At 37.6% G+C, this 13,864-nt stretch overlaps 1 protein-coding gene across 2 annotated transcripts in view; it reads right to left on the minus strand.

The window, feature by feature from the left end:
• The window catches only part of RTKN2 (rhotekin 2), a 38,009-nt gene that overhangs the window by 17,650 nt on the left and 6,495 nt on the right, over positions 1 to 13,864 (minus strand). For both annotated transcript variants that reach the window (XM_055800273.1, XM_055800207.1), the window contains exons 3-8: positions 13,770 to 13,828; positions 9,775 to 9,828; positions 8,734 to 8,851; positions 6,956 to 7,156; positions 2,153 to 2,247; positions 332 to 438 (exon numbers count right to left, since the gene is read on the minus strand). In XM_055800273.1, the coding sequence (XP_055656248.1) occupies positions 332 to 438; positions 2,153 to 2,247; positions 6,956 to 7,156; positions 8,734 to 8,851; positions 9,775 to 9,828; positions 13,770 to 13,828 (634 nt within the window). The remainder of the gene's footprint in view (positions 1 to 331; positions 439 to 2,152; positions 2,248 to 6,955; positions 7,157 to 8,733; positions 8,852 to 9,774; positions 9,829 to 13,769; positions 13,829 to 13,864) is intronic.

The following is a 13,864-nucleotide window of genomic DNA, read 5'->3' on the forward strand; positions in this document are numbered from 1 at the left end:
GAACTCTTGTGCACAATGAGAGGTACGTACAAGGATGAGACCCACGGGATTATTAGGACTGCTACCATCAAGTACCAGTCCTTATGTAACAGCCTAAATAATTTTATCGATAAGCCTGCCAAGGAAACATTTATTTCTTCACCCTTAGCCACTGAAGATACTGTTTGTAAATGCAGCTGTGAGATAGAATTTTCCCCTTGCTCTAAGGGGAACAGGTGAAAAATAACAGTTCTCAAGAAACCACTACAGGTAAAAGCAAATGTTTTAACGATTGACTCTTAGTGACAGCTATTAACAGAAGAGAATGTAAACACAAGCAAGGTCTTCTCACCTGCTGATTAAGAAATCCTGCCATCATATCCCTAGCCATGCAGGAAGGCTGAGCAACTAAACGGCAACACATGTTTCCATACAAGGGAAGCCAAAACGTAGATTCCTCTGGGGCAAAAGAGAGACAAACACTTAGTTCTGAACATTTGCCCTAAATATATAGTTTAGCTTTCTACATCAATTTTTACATTAAAATCATAAATGTAAATAAACATTTTTTTATATTTAAAAACAGAGTTTTCATCCTGTAGGATTAGGCTAAAAATTATTTTTAGTCTCCACTAAGTATTTTTAATTAAAAAAAGAATTCCCAAAAGAATTTCAAGTAAAAATGGAGACATTGTTTTGCAAGAACAAGCTGTTCTTACATTAAATATAGCTCTAAATCTCATTTCACAGCTGGAGCCATTTTGAAAGTTAAGTACACTGGCCACCTTATCTAAGCAGGATCCCTGAGCCCATCCCATCACGGCACACTGGTACACTTACACACGAGCACTTTGCTTCAGCTTGCTTTGTTAAGGCTTAGATTTTGTATCTATTTTTGTCTTCAGCACTAGAGGAACACCCAGGATTCCAAGGAGTTTCTAATGAATTGCAATGTCCCTCCTTGCTCAGCTCTGCTCTGTAATAAGTGCTCTCTTCTTTAATTAGAAGCAGGTAATACAACGTTCCATTCATATGACACTGTCTTTGGTCATGTTTTAGAAATGCTTGTAATGAACCAAAATATCCAGGTATGTAATTTCTCAGACTAAGTTATGTAAATTAATGACAGAGAAAGGAATTTGAAGAAGGAAGATATAAAGTACTAATAAAGAAAGGCTTACATATAGCAAAGATTCTCAGAACTATCCATCCAACCCTTCAAGAAACAAATGCCCCATAGATCTTCAAATCTGTACTTATTCAGAATTAATGAGGTGTAAAGAACAAAATTCTCTTTGAGGTTTAAGTTTACCCAAGTAAAGTTCCCAGAAGCTACAGTGAAATACAGTGAAAGTCCCATGTCTTAACTTAACAATTAGAGGGTGGCTTATGGGCTTATCCTTTCAGAAAATAATGGACAAAGTATCAGAAACTGTACTCTTGCTACTTAAAACACCACCTTCAGTTGCAGTGTAATCGTAGTCCCTGTGTAAGCATCTAGGCCAGGGGTCCTCAAACTACGGCCCGTGGGCCAGATACAGCCCCCCAGGGTCCTCAATCTGGCCCCCGGTATTTACAGACCCCCCCCCCACCGGGGGTTGGGGGGAACCAAGCAGCCGCAGATGGCTGCCTGCCACTGCATCCGCGCGCCGGCCCCCTGGTTAAAAAGTTTGAGGGCCCCTGGCCTAGGCTGACTGCTGTCAGCTTGTGCTGCCCCAGAGCCGAAGCACAGCGACCAGTGCAAATTGCGAGCACACACGCTTACACCCTGTGTTAAACCTGAGCCTCAAACAACCTGGCTGAACTGAAGCTATTTTTCTACTTTCCTTCTGACTACAGAAGAAAAAGCTGTTCTTCATTCTGATATCCTTCTTTGGTTGCGAGGAAGGGGAAATAATTTGTATATAGCTACGACTCATAAGACCCAGATGCAAATGACAGAATAAACTCCCAAAAGAATTAAAATTTCAGCTGGACTTGAAATTTTACTCAACTTGTAGTTTATTCAGCTGTGTACAGATGCCTGTTATAGAGCCGTTAAATATTTTATTAAAGTTGTTCTATATTAAGTATCAAGAAAAATAATCTCTTTAAGCTCTTTAGTTTACAAGAGAGAGAAATGCAAAATGTTACTGGTTTTTTATTTCCTTAAATTGGTACCATATGTACTTACCATTTCCTGTAATAGTGAGGCTGTGGGTCCTGAAACTGTCCTCGGCACTCTCCAGCCCCAAAGTGGTATGTGCTAGCAAACTGTACTTTGCACCACTAAATGTGAAAGAAAAGGCACATTTAAACATTTCTGCTTCATGCTGCTCAGGTAGTAATTAAAGGGTGTCTAGACACATCTGAGATAACACATTTGGGCACACAGGAACACCAAGGTGAAAGGTGTTCAGTGACCACAGATCCAACCTCTTCCCACAGAGCTTCCATTTCTCTGGTTTTCCTTATAAACTAACGCTGTCCCACAGTCTGTTCATCTGCTTCCTATACCCTTATCTCCTGCCTGCACCCTGTGTGTGCCTCCCATTCCCTCCCACCCCACAACTTCCAGGCCAGCACCACAAGGCCCCATGAGGTGGCTCTTTCCATAGCCACCTCTCTTGGACCTGCCAACCAGGAGACCTCCGTGGCTGCTGCCTACAAGCTGGGCAGGCTCACACTTACTGCTGAGCCAGAGGCTGCCAAACCCAGGCATAAAGGCTGTGCTGTCCAACCTCTCTGCACCCCGAAGAGCCTCTCCTCTAGTCAGATACCAAGTAACTTTTAATAACTTCACAACTTTTATTTCTAGGCCTAAAGCAACTAAACTTGGTAATAGGTTCAAAAATTGCTGTAGTTAATAGAACAACTGATGATATAAACTTTATCTGACAATACAGGTTAAAAATTAAAAGTGCTTTACATTGGTCCTCCATGTCACTCTGCTCTTTCGCTTTGCCCGTGTAGACTACACTTTATAAAGTCATTTAGACACTGTTAAAAAATACATATATAATACTGTGATTCTTCACATCCAGAAATCTGTGCAGAGATCCTACAGTCGGTTTTGTAGCATAAAGGACTCTCACTTATTGTGCTTACAGGTTTCAGAATGTTTTATCTTTGTTTTGGATTTTGCCTGGGGGGGGGAAAGTCACATTTACAACTCAACACAGTGCATGTGGAATGCAATTCCTGGAATAAACTAGTATAAATTTGGTACATGTTTAACCTTTTCCCCCAAATACTCTTCAGACTGAGTAACAGATTTACAGTCCAGCAATGCATTAAGAATTTGACCTGGGTAATGGCAGTTTAAATAAAGTTCACAAGGAAACAAACCCCTCAAAGTCACTAACTACTCTCCCTAACAGGATTTAGCATAAGTTCCTTAAAATATCTTCAGTACAGCATAAGACAGCTTAGTGGTGTAAAAGGTGAGAAGACAGTACTGAACTAACATCACTAAAAAAGTAGTTTTCTATCGTAATATTTTTCAAATGTTATTTTTCCTAATAGCACAGTAGGAACATAAGTTTTTAAAATCTTTGGTTCTGCAGAGGAACAAGGCAGATGCTACCTAGCCATAACACTAATGAAAGAGGAGGAGGAAGAGTAGTAAGTTTGTTAGCAGGGAGGCCTGTTACACATCTCTCTCCAGGAAACAGAAAATTAAATATGATATAACATTCTGGGTGAAAAACCACTGCTGTGAAATGTTTCAAGAGGGCAATCCAAACAAAAAATCATCAGCATTTGCATATATTCCCTGCTAGACTGCTCCCTAATAAAAGATTCTGCGCGGATTATGTTTTGCCATGCATTTGAACAATACATTATGATTCTATTTAAACTGTACCAAAAAGTTCAGTTTCTTCTCACAGATAAAACTTCTGTGCTGATTTTAAAGTTACTTTTTTTCTAAAGCATGACTAATTACCACAACAACCTTGGGGGGAAAAAAAAAAAGCTATTTCACTTTTAAAATATGCTTCATGGTAACATTTTCATTCTAAAATATAAGTAATTCCTTTCGGCTACCTACAATATAATTTAGACTAGATTTATCTGCAAATATTTTCAAATGGAACTGGTTAATCAGGATTGTTGACAACATTTTGCCTCTACATTTCACAGAATTGGCTAGCTGCCTTAAATGGCAGTTTCTTTGTATAACAAAAAATAATCTCCCTGCTGCATCTCATTCAGTACTTTGCATATCTATAGTATTTTTCCATGTAATAACTTTATTAAAAGAAGAAAACAAACCAACCGGCTCATCTCCACAACATGCCTGTGGCAAAGGCTTGTTGTTAAATCTGTTTACTGATCAAGAGACAGAGGCACCAAAGTTGCCACACAGACACTGGCGTGGGAAGGTGTAACTATATCATCTTTTCTATCAATGCATATTAATTAATACATTTTTATTCTTATATTTTTATATATTTTTATTGTTGTATTTTTATTTATATCTTTTAATAACAGATTCCAGAATCTGTTCCAGAATATTAATCCCAACGTTAGAAATCCCAATCTTAGTTCACTCATTCAGATATAGAGTGTGGATTTGTGAGTCAGAAAAAAAAACCAACAAAAAAGTAATATGCTCACCTTTCAAATAGATCTTAAATAATAAAAGGTAAAAACAAACACAACCTTCAAGTACTAAAAAGAACCCAACTGTAAAAGGCCATCAGATTAGATTACGTACTTCCAGCAAAATACTACTATGAATTCGCCCATTTAAACATAGGACACTGAAGCTGTGCCTCCAGCCCAGTGGAGGACAATACGCAAAAGGCAGTAACAGCAAGTCCACGCACAGGCCAGTTCTGCAAGTGAATAAACATGCACTTCAGGGACTCTCTCCAATGATTTATCCAAAGAGCTACCTAGTTACTCTGGAATTCAGTAGTATAAATGCACTAAACATTTTCCTTCTACAACAAATGTAAAAAGAAAAAAAAATTAAGTTAGAATAGAAAATTAAGCAGGCAAAAGAGAGTATAGAAATGAAAAGAGAGATAATAAAGAGTATGGAAAATATCAGTATAACTGAATTTAACCAGCCTAAGCAACAATTCAAAGAACTTTATCACTAAGCTTTTGCAAAAAGTTACAAGGCTGACAGTTTCCTCACTAACCAGGGAGATTTCTAAGCCAAGATGTTTCACACAGAGGGATCACAGGGTTTTTGGAAAACAGATTTTCTTCCATGTGTGCTCTAAAAAGAAAAAGGCCTGTACAAATGAAATCTACAGAGAAAAGGTGTTCATATAATACAGAAAGATCTCTTTTTTGTTGCAGTTTAATTTCACCTGCTGGACTGGTAAAACTCTCTGGGAATACTTGAAAGATCTCTTGTAATCTTGCAATTTCTTCCCCTTTATAAGGGCTACATACCAAGGTCTTATTTTCTGCCCATAACAACTCATTCCTTTCCAAAAATCTTTTTTAAGCACCTGGCACAACCATCATTAAACATGTTATTGTTCATTTAACTCTGTTAAGAAAGTAACATTCACTGTGAGATGATTATTTACAGCAGAAACAACAAACTTCAAGATGGAGGAAAGCAAAATACAATTACAACTGAGAAAACAAAAGCAAAGCCCAAGGGAGGAAGCAGCTGTTTAGATTGTCTACTGATGCTTTTTCCTTAAAAGACAGGCAATCTGTATTCAAGGGAGTATGGCCAGCAAATAAGCCAGTGGTTATATCTGAAGGAAACTATCTAATGACAGCATGTCATCGCCCAACTGGAGCTGATGGAAAGCACAGCCACCTAAGATGATGCAGATTGAAAGATACATTGTCATTAGGTGAAACACACTGGAAAGTTAGTGGTAAAATTTGCTTTGCTCTGTGGATAAGATATTTCAGATGTGTATTTTTGATTGAAACAGTAATATCAGTATACAGTAATATCAGTCTGACAAAGATAGAATATGCTCAAATGTTTCCATTTAAGATCCAGGCAAATAGATATATAAAGCTATGAAGCTAGACTAAGACCACACTCAACACCTGGCAAGAATTAGGCATCGATTCTTTACTGTTCAGCTGCCAAAAAAAAAAGTAATTCCTTGAAAAAATTGCTATCTTAGAAAAAAAAATCAATATTATTAGTATTTACAGTTTAGGTACTTGGCCTGCTTAAATCCCAATGAAATTAAAAGTAGCTGAGAAATATTAGTAAGCAGTTAACTTCATTTAAAAATGAATGAAATAGTTCAGATCGTTTTTAAAAGGAAACGGGTAAATTACTGGGAACAGCACTTATTTCTATGAACACTGAAAACCAGTAAGTAATTTTAAAACATTCCCTGCTAAAGTCAATTAAGAATACTCCTGTTAAGCAGCTTGTAATTGTAAAGCACCTTTGACAGCCCAGAGTTTTATACTGAAAAGCCAACAAGCCCCCATGTGCACAGCTTGCACCCCAGATACCACAAACAGCTCAGGCAGCTTCATTAGGCGAGAGGTTTCTCCTGCCTACACACCACACTTTTTTTATCTCACACAACTTAACTTTTGGACATGTCTACCTGTCTGCCAAGCATGAGCAAAACTGGCTAGGCACAAAAATAATATGGGGGAGGGAGCAAACGGGAAAGGGAGAAGGAGAGGTAGATGGGCAGAGGGACACAGACAGAGCGATCGTACAAGCTTGATTTCCTCCAGAGATCAAACTAAAAACATTAAACAGTTGGCAAATCACAGAGAATTTACCAGCTAGCTAGCTGTATAACAGAAAGGTAAAGCCCGCTCGTGTGTTTCAAAGTCAGAACCAGGCCCCAAGGCTGAGCGACATGGTTGGAATTCACACCTACTTTCTCATTTCCTATTTTAAATGTTAATTTTTTTTTTTCACTCTGGTAGTACAGAAATAATCACTTTCTTGGCAATTTTCCAAAAAAATTACAATATACTTGGCTTATTTGTATTTAAAAAACATAAAACCAGAATATCAATATATATAGCTTACTAGATGACCGGGTCAGCAGGCAAAAGGGATTCAATGCTGTCTTCTTCCAGCGCAGCTTTGAGTTTCTTCCCTGTAGCTTTGCTGAGGGACGTTTTAAGCTTCTTTGCTAGTTTCTTAGGAGTGTTTGTTACATATAAAGACTCCTCTGTACAGCAACTGTACACTTCAACCTTCACCTGGAAATCTGGTCTTGCTTCATCACTGAAGGGGGGTGGGGGGGAGGAAAATTTCAGAGCATTTGTTAATAAACTGACTACGCAGCCCAGGAATGCTGCTGCTACTGTATATATTAAATAACATATATTTCTAATCAAGGGAAGGAATGCCATAAGATTCAGGCGAAGACATACATTAATATGGAATTAAAGGCTAGAGTACACAGCGGTAACTTAGTGTTGAAGACATAAGATGGATGTTTTAATTAAACCATAAACAACTGCAAACAGGAAATTCAACTTGTAGGTTAAAAACTAAAAAAAAAAAAACCACGTTATGGAAACACACAGGCAAGACATTCAAAACCACTTAAATCTGCCCTCTACTGTTACACAAAAATCACATGATTGAAAACCTATCCATCTAAACCCAGTGTGGTCTTAAATCAGATTGAATTGTTTTAAAGATATCTTAGTTGCACCCTATCCCCTTCACACTAATGAAAAAATCCTATCACACAACCCAAAATCTGTCACTTATCACTTAACTACCTACTGCAGCATTCTTCTGTCCACAGCCTATGCTTTCTCTGTTTTCAGTTCTACCAGTTCTCTTGTTCTCAGGCTTAGTCATCAAACCAGAAGCCTAACCTCTTCTTTCAGGTACAAATCATGTCATTACACACATGCCCATAACCAAATCATCCCAAAGGCTTTTATAAAAACTTTATCTTGGGGGATACAAGGCAAATTAGAGTGCCTTTTCTGGTTTATTTGCAGTCTTCCACAGAAAGTTATAATGGTCAAGTCTCATATCTTTGAAGAAGCAGATTTAAATCTTTGCCCCCACTCTTAACTTGAACAGGTCTTTAAGAGAGTTTGAAATCCGACTTAAAGATCCACTCTTGCTCAACCACTGAGTTTTCAGGATCTTGATTTAAAGCTTTCAGTCTTCCTTAGGAGACCAAATCTAAAAACTGCTAACATTAAAAAAAAAAAATTTGGGGGGGGGGGGGGGGGGGGGGAAGTTCAGTGCCTTTCAGGACTCTCTTCAAAATTATAAAGCAACAAAAAATTACATAAGAAATTCTATTCTTTTCCAGGTTGCTTTTAAAGATCAGTGAGTTTTTTCCTGTCTAGTGTTCTTCAGCTATAAGGACTGTGGCTTAGCACATGCTCATATAGGTGTAACAGAACAGGATGTGCGGGAAGAGACTGTAGCCTGCTGAACAGAATAATAAATATTTAAAAAACACCAGGTGCAACGCCCATGCCTATACTTTCATAATGCTTTCAGGTTTTAGTATTAATTTAATTCTGTCCTTGAGGTACAAGTCTGTTTGTCTCTTTATATAAAGAAAAATGCTTCCACAGAGCAAAAATGAAAAGTAGTACAGTTCAAGTAGCACATCCACACCCAGCATCATTAGGTACATAAAAGCCAACCTTCCAGAGACGGAGATCCACCATTCACTGAAATTAACAGCACCTCTACTGATTCCTTTGCCCACAGAAAAAAAACAACTTAGTGGACCTCAGCCGATCTTATTCATAATCACATCCACTTTCAAAAAAACCCAGCAATACTTGTACTTCATTCAACGGAAGTAAAATTATACTCACAATATGGTTACATTTTCAAAACAGATATCTGTTATTGCTTTATCCACAATAGCCACCTCTGTATCAAAAATCTCAGCTCCCATTCTGAACAAACAAAAAACTGCATAGCGCTGTGATTCTGGAGAGAATCAAAGAAATGTTTTATTAGCCATATTGCACATCACAATACTAAATGCTTACAGTAAACAAAAGTAGAAGAAATGGTAATCCAGACTGTTAAGGAATTGCCCTCAAATTCTTCCCACCATAAATTTTCATCACAGGATTTTATGATTGATTTATAATTGAACAATCAAAGCTGCTGGGTGGTAGAACAACATTCACAGAGAGGAAAAACGCTCAACTTTTTTTTTTTTTCCTCCTGATAATCAGGTGTAGTTTGTGCTAGTATCTTCAGAAATGTTAGTACGAATGTAATTTTATTTAATAAAAGTGGTCTTAAGAAAAAAAAACCAACAACATTTGATCCAAAGCCTGTATCATTTTATGAATGTACTATATAGGATTAGACTATTTTGCCATGTTTCGCCCCTTTGACCCTATTGAAAATCAAAGTGAAATCAATGCCACGTGACAGCTGGAACAGATTTAGGGTTAATCTCCATGATACAGCAAAATGCATGTACTTGAAGACTATCCAATAATACACTCAACACCAACAGACAACTTTCATTTATATTTCTCACTGGAAACAGCCTCCAAAACACTCTCTCAAGTGTAGACAAGACATAGAACAACATGTATAATCAGAGAAGTTTCTCAGCTATCCGTTTAATAACAATGCTCTTCTCTTGCTTCCTCTGGAATTTCTCCTCAGGAGGACTTTCTAGAGACTAGGATTTAAGCATATAGACCCACAGGACTTTGAACTAACTCAGCTTGCTACAACCAACGACTTAAAGAGCAACTATGCAACAGAGTAAAATATGGACCTACTGAAAGGTCAAAGCAGTGGCTGAAATGAGTATGGACTTCCCCATCCCATTTAATTTACAGGCAAAAGCAATTGCTTATCAGAGTAGTTCCTTACATCTTACATACTTTCTTTATTGCTGAAGTGATCCGAGCCTTTCCACATTAATGGTATTCGAATATCTAAAGGGAAAAAAAAAGGTAGGTAAACTAAGTTGTAGCCAATACTGCAGAACTATGATCAAAACAAAAAAAAGGTTTTTTTATTTCTTTTCCCAGTGTTCTGGAAGTAACAGGACCATCTACCCAAAGAACAGCATAACTATTTCAATCTTATTATCCCTGTCAAAAGAAAATTAATCAATTAGTTCACCTTGAAGTGTCATTTTCTTTTAGAAATTATGCTAAGATAAAGAGTATTTTAAATCTCATTTGGAAGTACCTGAAATAACATTTCAGAGTGGCTGTGTAACGCAGTTCTGAGAGGTTCTGAGCCCATTACTATGCACAGATGTAAACTTAAACTCTGCTTGCCTTGTGCTGGAAACCACTCATCCAACTGCCAGAAAAAACCTTCCTGTTTTAATGGAAAGACTGGGATACTTCTACTGCAAACACTTAAGCTGTTTTGCAAGCCACAGAGAACGTATCACTTGTGATCACTCTCAGTCAGAATTGTCTTAGTTGGCATAAAAAGTTTAGAAATCTTTTTTTTTTTAAACTCAGCAATACCCTTCTACCTCAGAACCATAGTAGAGAGGCAATTACAGAACCATTATTTTAAGTCATGCCTGTCATTTTAATAGGAGGAAAGTAGTTTCCAACTTATCTACTCAATCCACCACAGTACTGAGTGACATTGCCTCCAGTTTCAAGGACTCTGGTTTAGACATAACATTTCTTATTAGTCCCTGTTAAAAGACAAATGTAGTGGAGGCTTTATAAATCCAAAGTTGGTTTCTTAAGTGCAACAGTGTTTAAGAGTATATGCAATATATTAAGTGACACATGATGGCAGCAGTGAACAGCACTAGCTCAAGTCTCTTTTGATAAAAATCTTCAGTATTGTTATAAAGGATTATCACCGACTCCAGTGTTGATCTTTATACGAGGCAGATGGGAAAATCCACATATAGTATGCTAAGACGCAAAACAGTAGTGGTATTTTGGTAACAGATTGTCATGTGCAGCTGAAGGGTTTTACCCACAAAACTTGTTGACTCAAGTGAAACTGCACATAGTCTCTCTGTCTCTGAAGTTGTATTAAATGAAAAATTTAAATTTAAGTTAATTTTCATTATATTATGGGACATCTTATTTCACATGCTATTTCAATTTTAAAACTTGCAAATTCATCTATTTTTAAGTATTTGTGACAACTAATGGATTTTCATCAGTGAACTGCCAGCATACAACTTCAGACTGCCACAACTTCCTGAAACTCAATACATCACCATGTTCTGAAACTGACTTTCACTTCTAAAGATGCTTTTGCATAGTAAGCATTTCGAAAAATAGTTACTTTTTAAAATAAGGGAACAGAAACAGTTTCTTTAAAACAGTTACAGAAACCTCTCTCAAACTTTAAACATACATATTTGTCTCTGTCAAGAGACAATGCACAGAATATTTCTTTCCTAAAAGACAAAGGCCTTAAATTTACATAAATATGTGAAAATAGTGTTACAATAATAGCCTTTTTTCATCTTTAATCACACAGCAAACTCTGAATGACAATTTTAATGCACTCAATAGGTCTTGTTAACAATTAGAGTACTAGATTAAAGATTACTTCTGCACGTCACTTTCAATATCATGCTAGCTGAAAAATTTACACCTTAGTCAGAAAAATCATCAGGATATAGTTAATCACTGGAACAAGTTGAACATGATCCTTGTAAATCAGTTTTCAATTCAATTCTTGGATTGAAAGAGCTGCCATTTATCAAGAACAAAGATCAATTTTCATACACCTTAATTTCAGCTATCATTAACTGTAAATCCATCTGGATTCAAATTGGATACATTCAAGCACTACAATTAATCAGATTTAAAGCCAATGATTCCTTTACCAAATTACTTTAAATTATGATTATGCTTTTGATCAACATTTAATGTATTGTCTTTTGACAAAATAATTGATTGGTAAGATAACATAAATTACATAATTTGTTCACACACATGGGGGATAAATAAGTAAAAATAATAGAAGTGTGAAAATCTGTGGATTAGGGAATGCACTCCCCACACAGTATCTGACACAGCTGCTTTCTGTAGGAGTACATTCCTCAGTACTCCTGCATAGCTGTTCCTGAACTTTTGGTGTTGGCCACATGATCACACTTTTTTGTGGTAATAGTCTAAGTTTCTGGCGTGTACTAACCATATGATACACTAACATATTTATAAGTGGATGGATTACTTTCCCCTAAAAAAAAATTCTGTATCTTCAATTCTGAAATCACACGCCCTGTCATATTGCATAGACTACCACTCACTCCTCATTTCCAACCTCTCCCAGACAATTCAGTCACGACGTCTCCTGATTCACACTGCTTGTATTTGCAACTGCCTTCTCCACAAGGCAGGCACATGCACATGCACGCCTTCCAACCGTGCAGGGCAACTCCAGTTGCAAATCCACTGAAGGTCGGCATACAAGAAGAGAAACGCAGCATGCCCAATGTGGTACACAAGGATTGTGCAAGACAGGGAAATAATGGGGCATTACAGATGTGAACATACTGGAGCTGTGGAAGCAAACAGGGCCTGATTTGGCAAGCTAAATAGACACAGGGTAATGGGTCAGAGGACAACACAAGGAGGAAGCAGGAGGCATGTATTAATGTCATCTCAGGATCTCCCAATCACGTGCCTTGCCCAGAGGCTCCTGCCCTTGCCAAGCATGAACAAGCCTGTCCTGACAGCTACTTCTCATGTACCCCAGTTCTCTGCTTCTCAGGCACACACAGTGGAAAATAAGGAGTTTATAACAGGCGAGCTATAGAAAGCATAAATCTCCCAGCAGAGACCAAGAAGAATGTTTAGGCTTTCCTGCTGGAAACTGGACCTGGCTAGGCTTCCTGACATAAGTATCTGAAGAGGGGCAAGGCATGGAAGCATCCCAGCACTCACAGATTTGAGTTCACAATGAGGGAGTTGATGCCTCTTTCTCTTCTTTGCCTTGATCCTTGCCATGCTTTTGAGGATCATAACCTCATTTGAGAGCCACTAGGTTAGTAACAGGACACAATATTCTCTTGTCCCATCAAAAGAAACTAGCTAAATGTTTCATATCCCAAAGAATTTTTTCATACTAGAAACAGAGTCCTTACACAATTCTGATTTTCTAAAAACAACAGAAGTCTATTGTAAGATCATAAAGTCTTCACTGCAGACAACTCTATAAATCCAAAGAAAGGTGCAACCACAGCACAGACAGGCAAACAGATGCTTTCATCCAACTACCATAAGGAGGAAAGACAGATACACATTCTGCAAACAGCTGTGTTGGCAGAAAACATTATTGAACCTTGTGCTCATCACTCTTCTCCTACTAGAAGTTACCTTGCTTAAAGATATGTCAAAATATGCAGAATTAACTTACACAGTTTAGGTAGTGAGCCCTTATACATTTTTTTCAATGAAGCAAGTCAGGGAGCATAAACAGATCTGTTAGCAAAGCTAGCTGAACAGCCACAATGAACAACTACAGGAATGCTGAATGTAGTAACACCCACTATTGGCATAGGCAAAACCATAATAAATTCATAGTGCTGAAGTTTGAGAACAGGCTGGGAAACAGTGCATCAGCCTACTGGAAATCACTGTTAAATATTCTTGCTACTAGTTTGCATTGAAGCCATACCACTATACCTTTGCTGTAGTAATGTAATCTGCATTAACTAAATAACATTTGAACACTAGTTATAATGGAAATACCAGGTAGAATCTTCAAAAGCATGTGTGACTTGAATTCTCTTGTGCTTCAAAGGCACCTGTGTTTTTATGCCCCTGAACCACATACACACTTTAAAAATACTATCTGGTTTGTATAGTTTGTATTACAAGTTACCGTCCAGCCACTTTGCTCCTGTAATTACAGTGACTACCTAGTCGCTTACCTGATATAGCAACTTTTGCTTTGCATGCCACCCGGTCTTTTGTCCCATTTTCTGAAGACCTGCCAAAGAGAAGAAAAGAAAAATGAGGTTTGAGA

This window comes from Falco peregrinus, chromosome 1 (assembly GCF_023634155.1).
Source record: "Falco peregrinus isolate bFalPer1 chromosome 1, bFalPer1.pri, whole genome shotgun sequence".
Classification (NCBI taxonomy): Eukaryota; Metazoa; Chordata; class Aves; order Falconiformes; family Falconidae; genus Falco; species Falco peregrinus.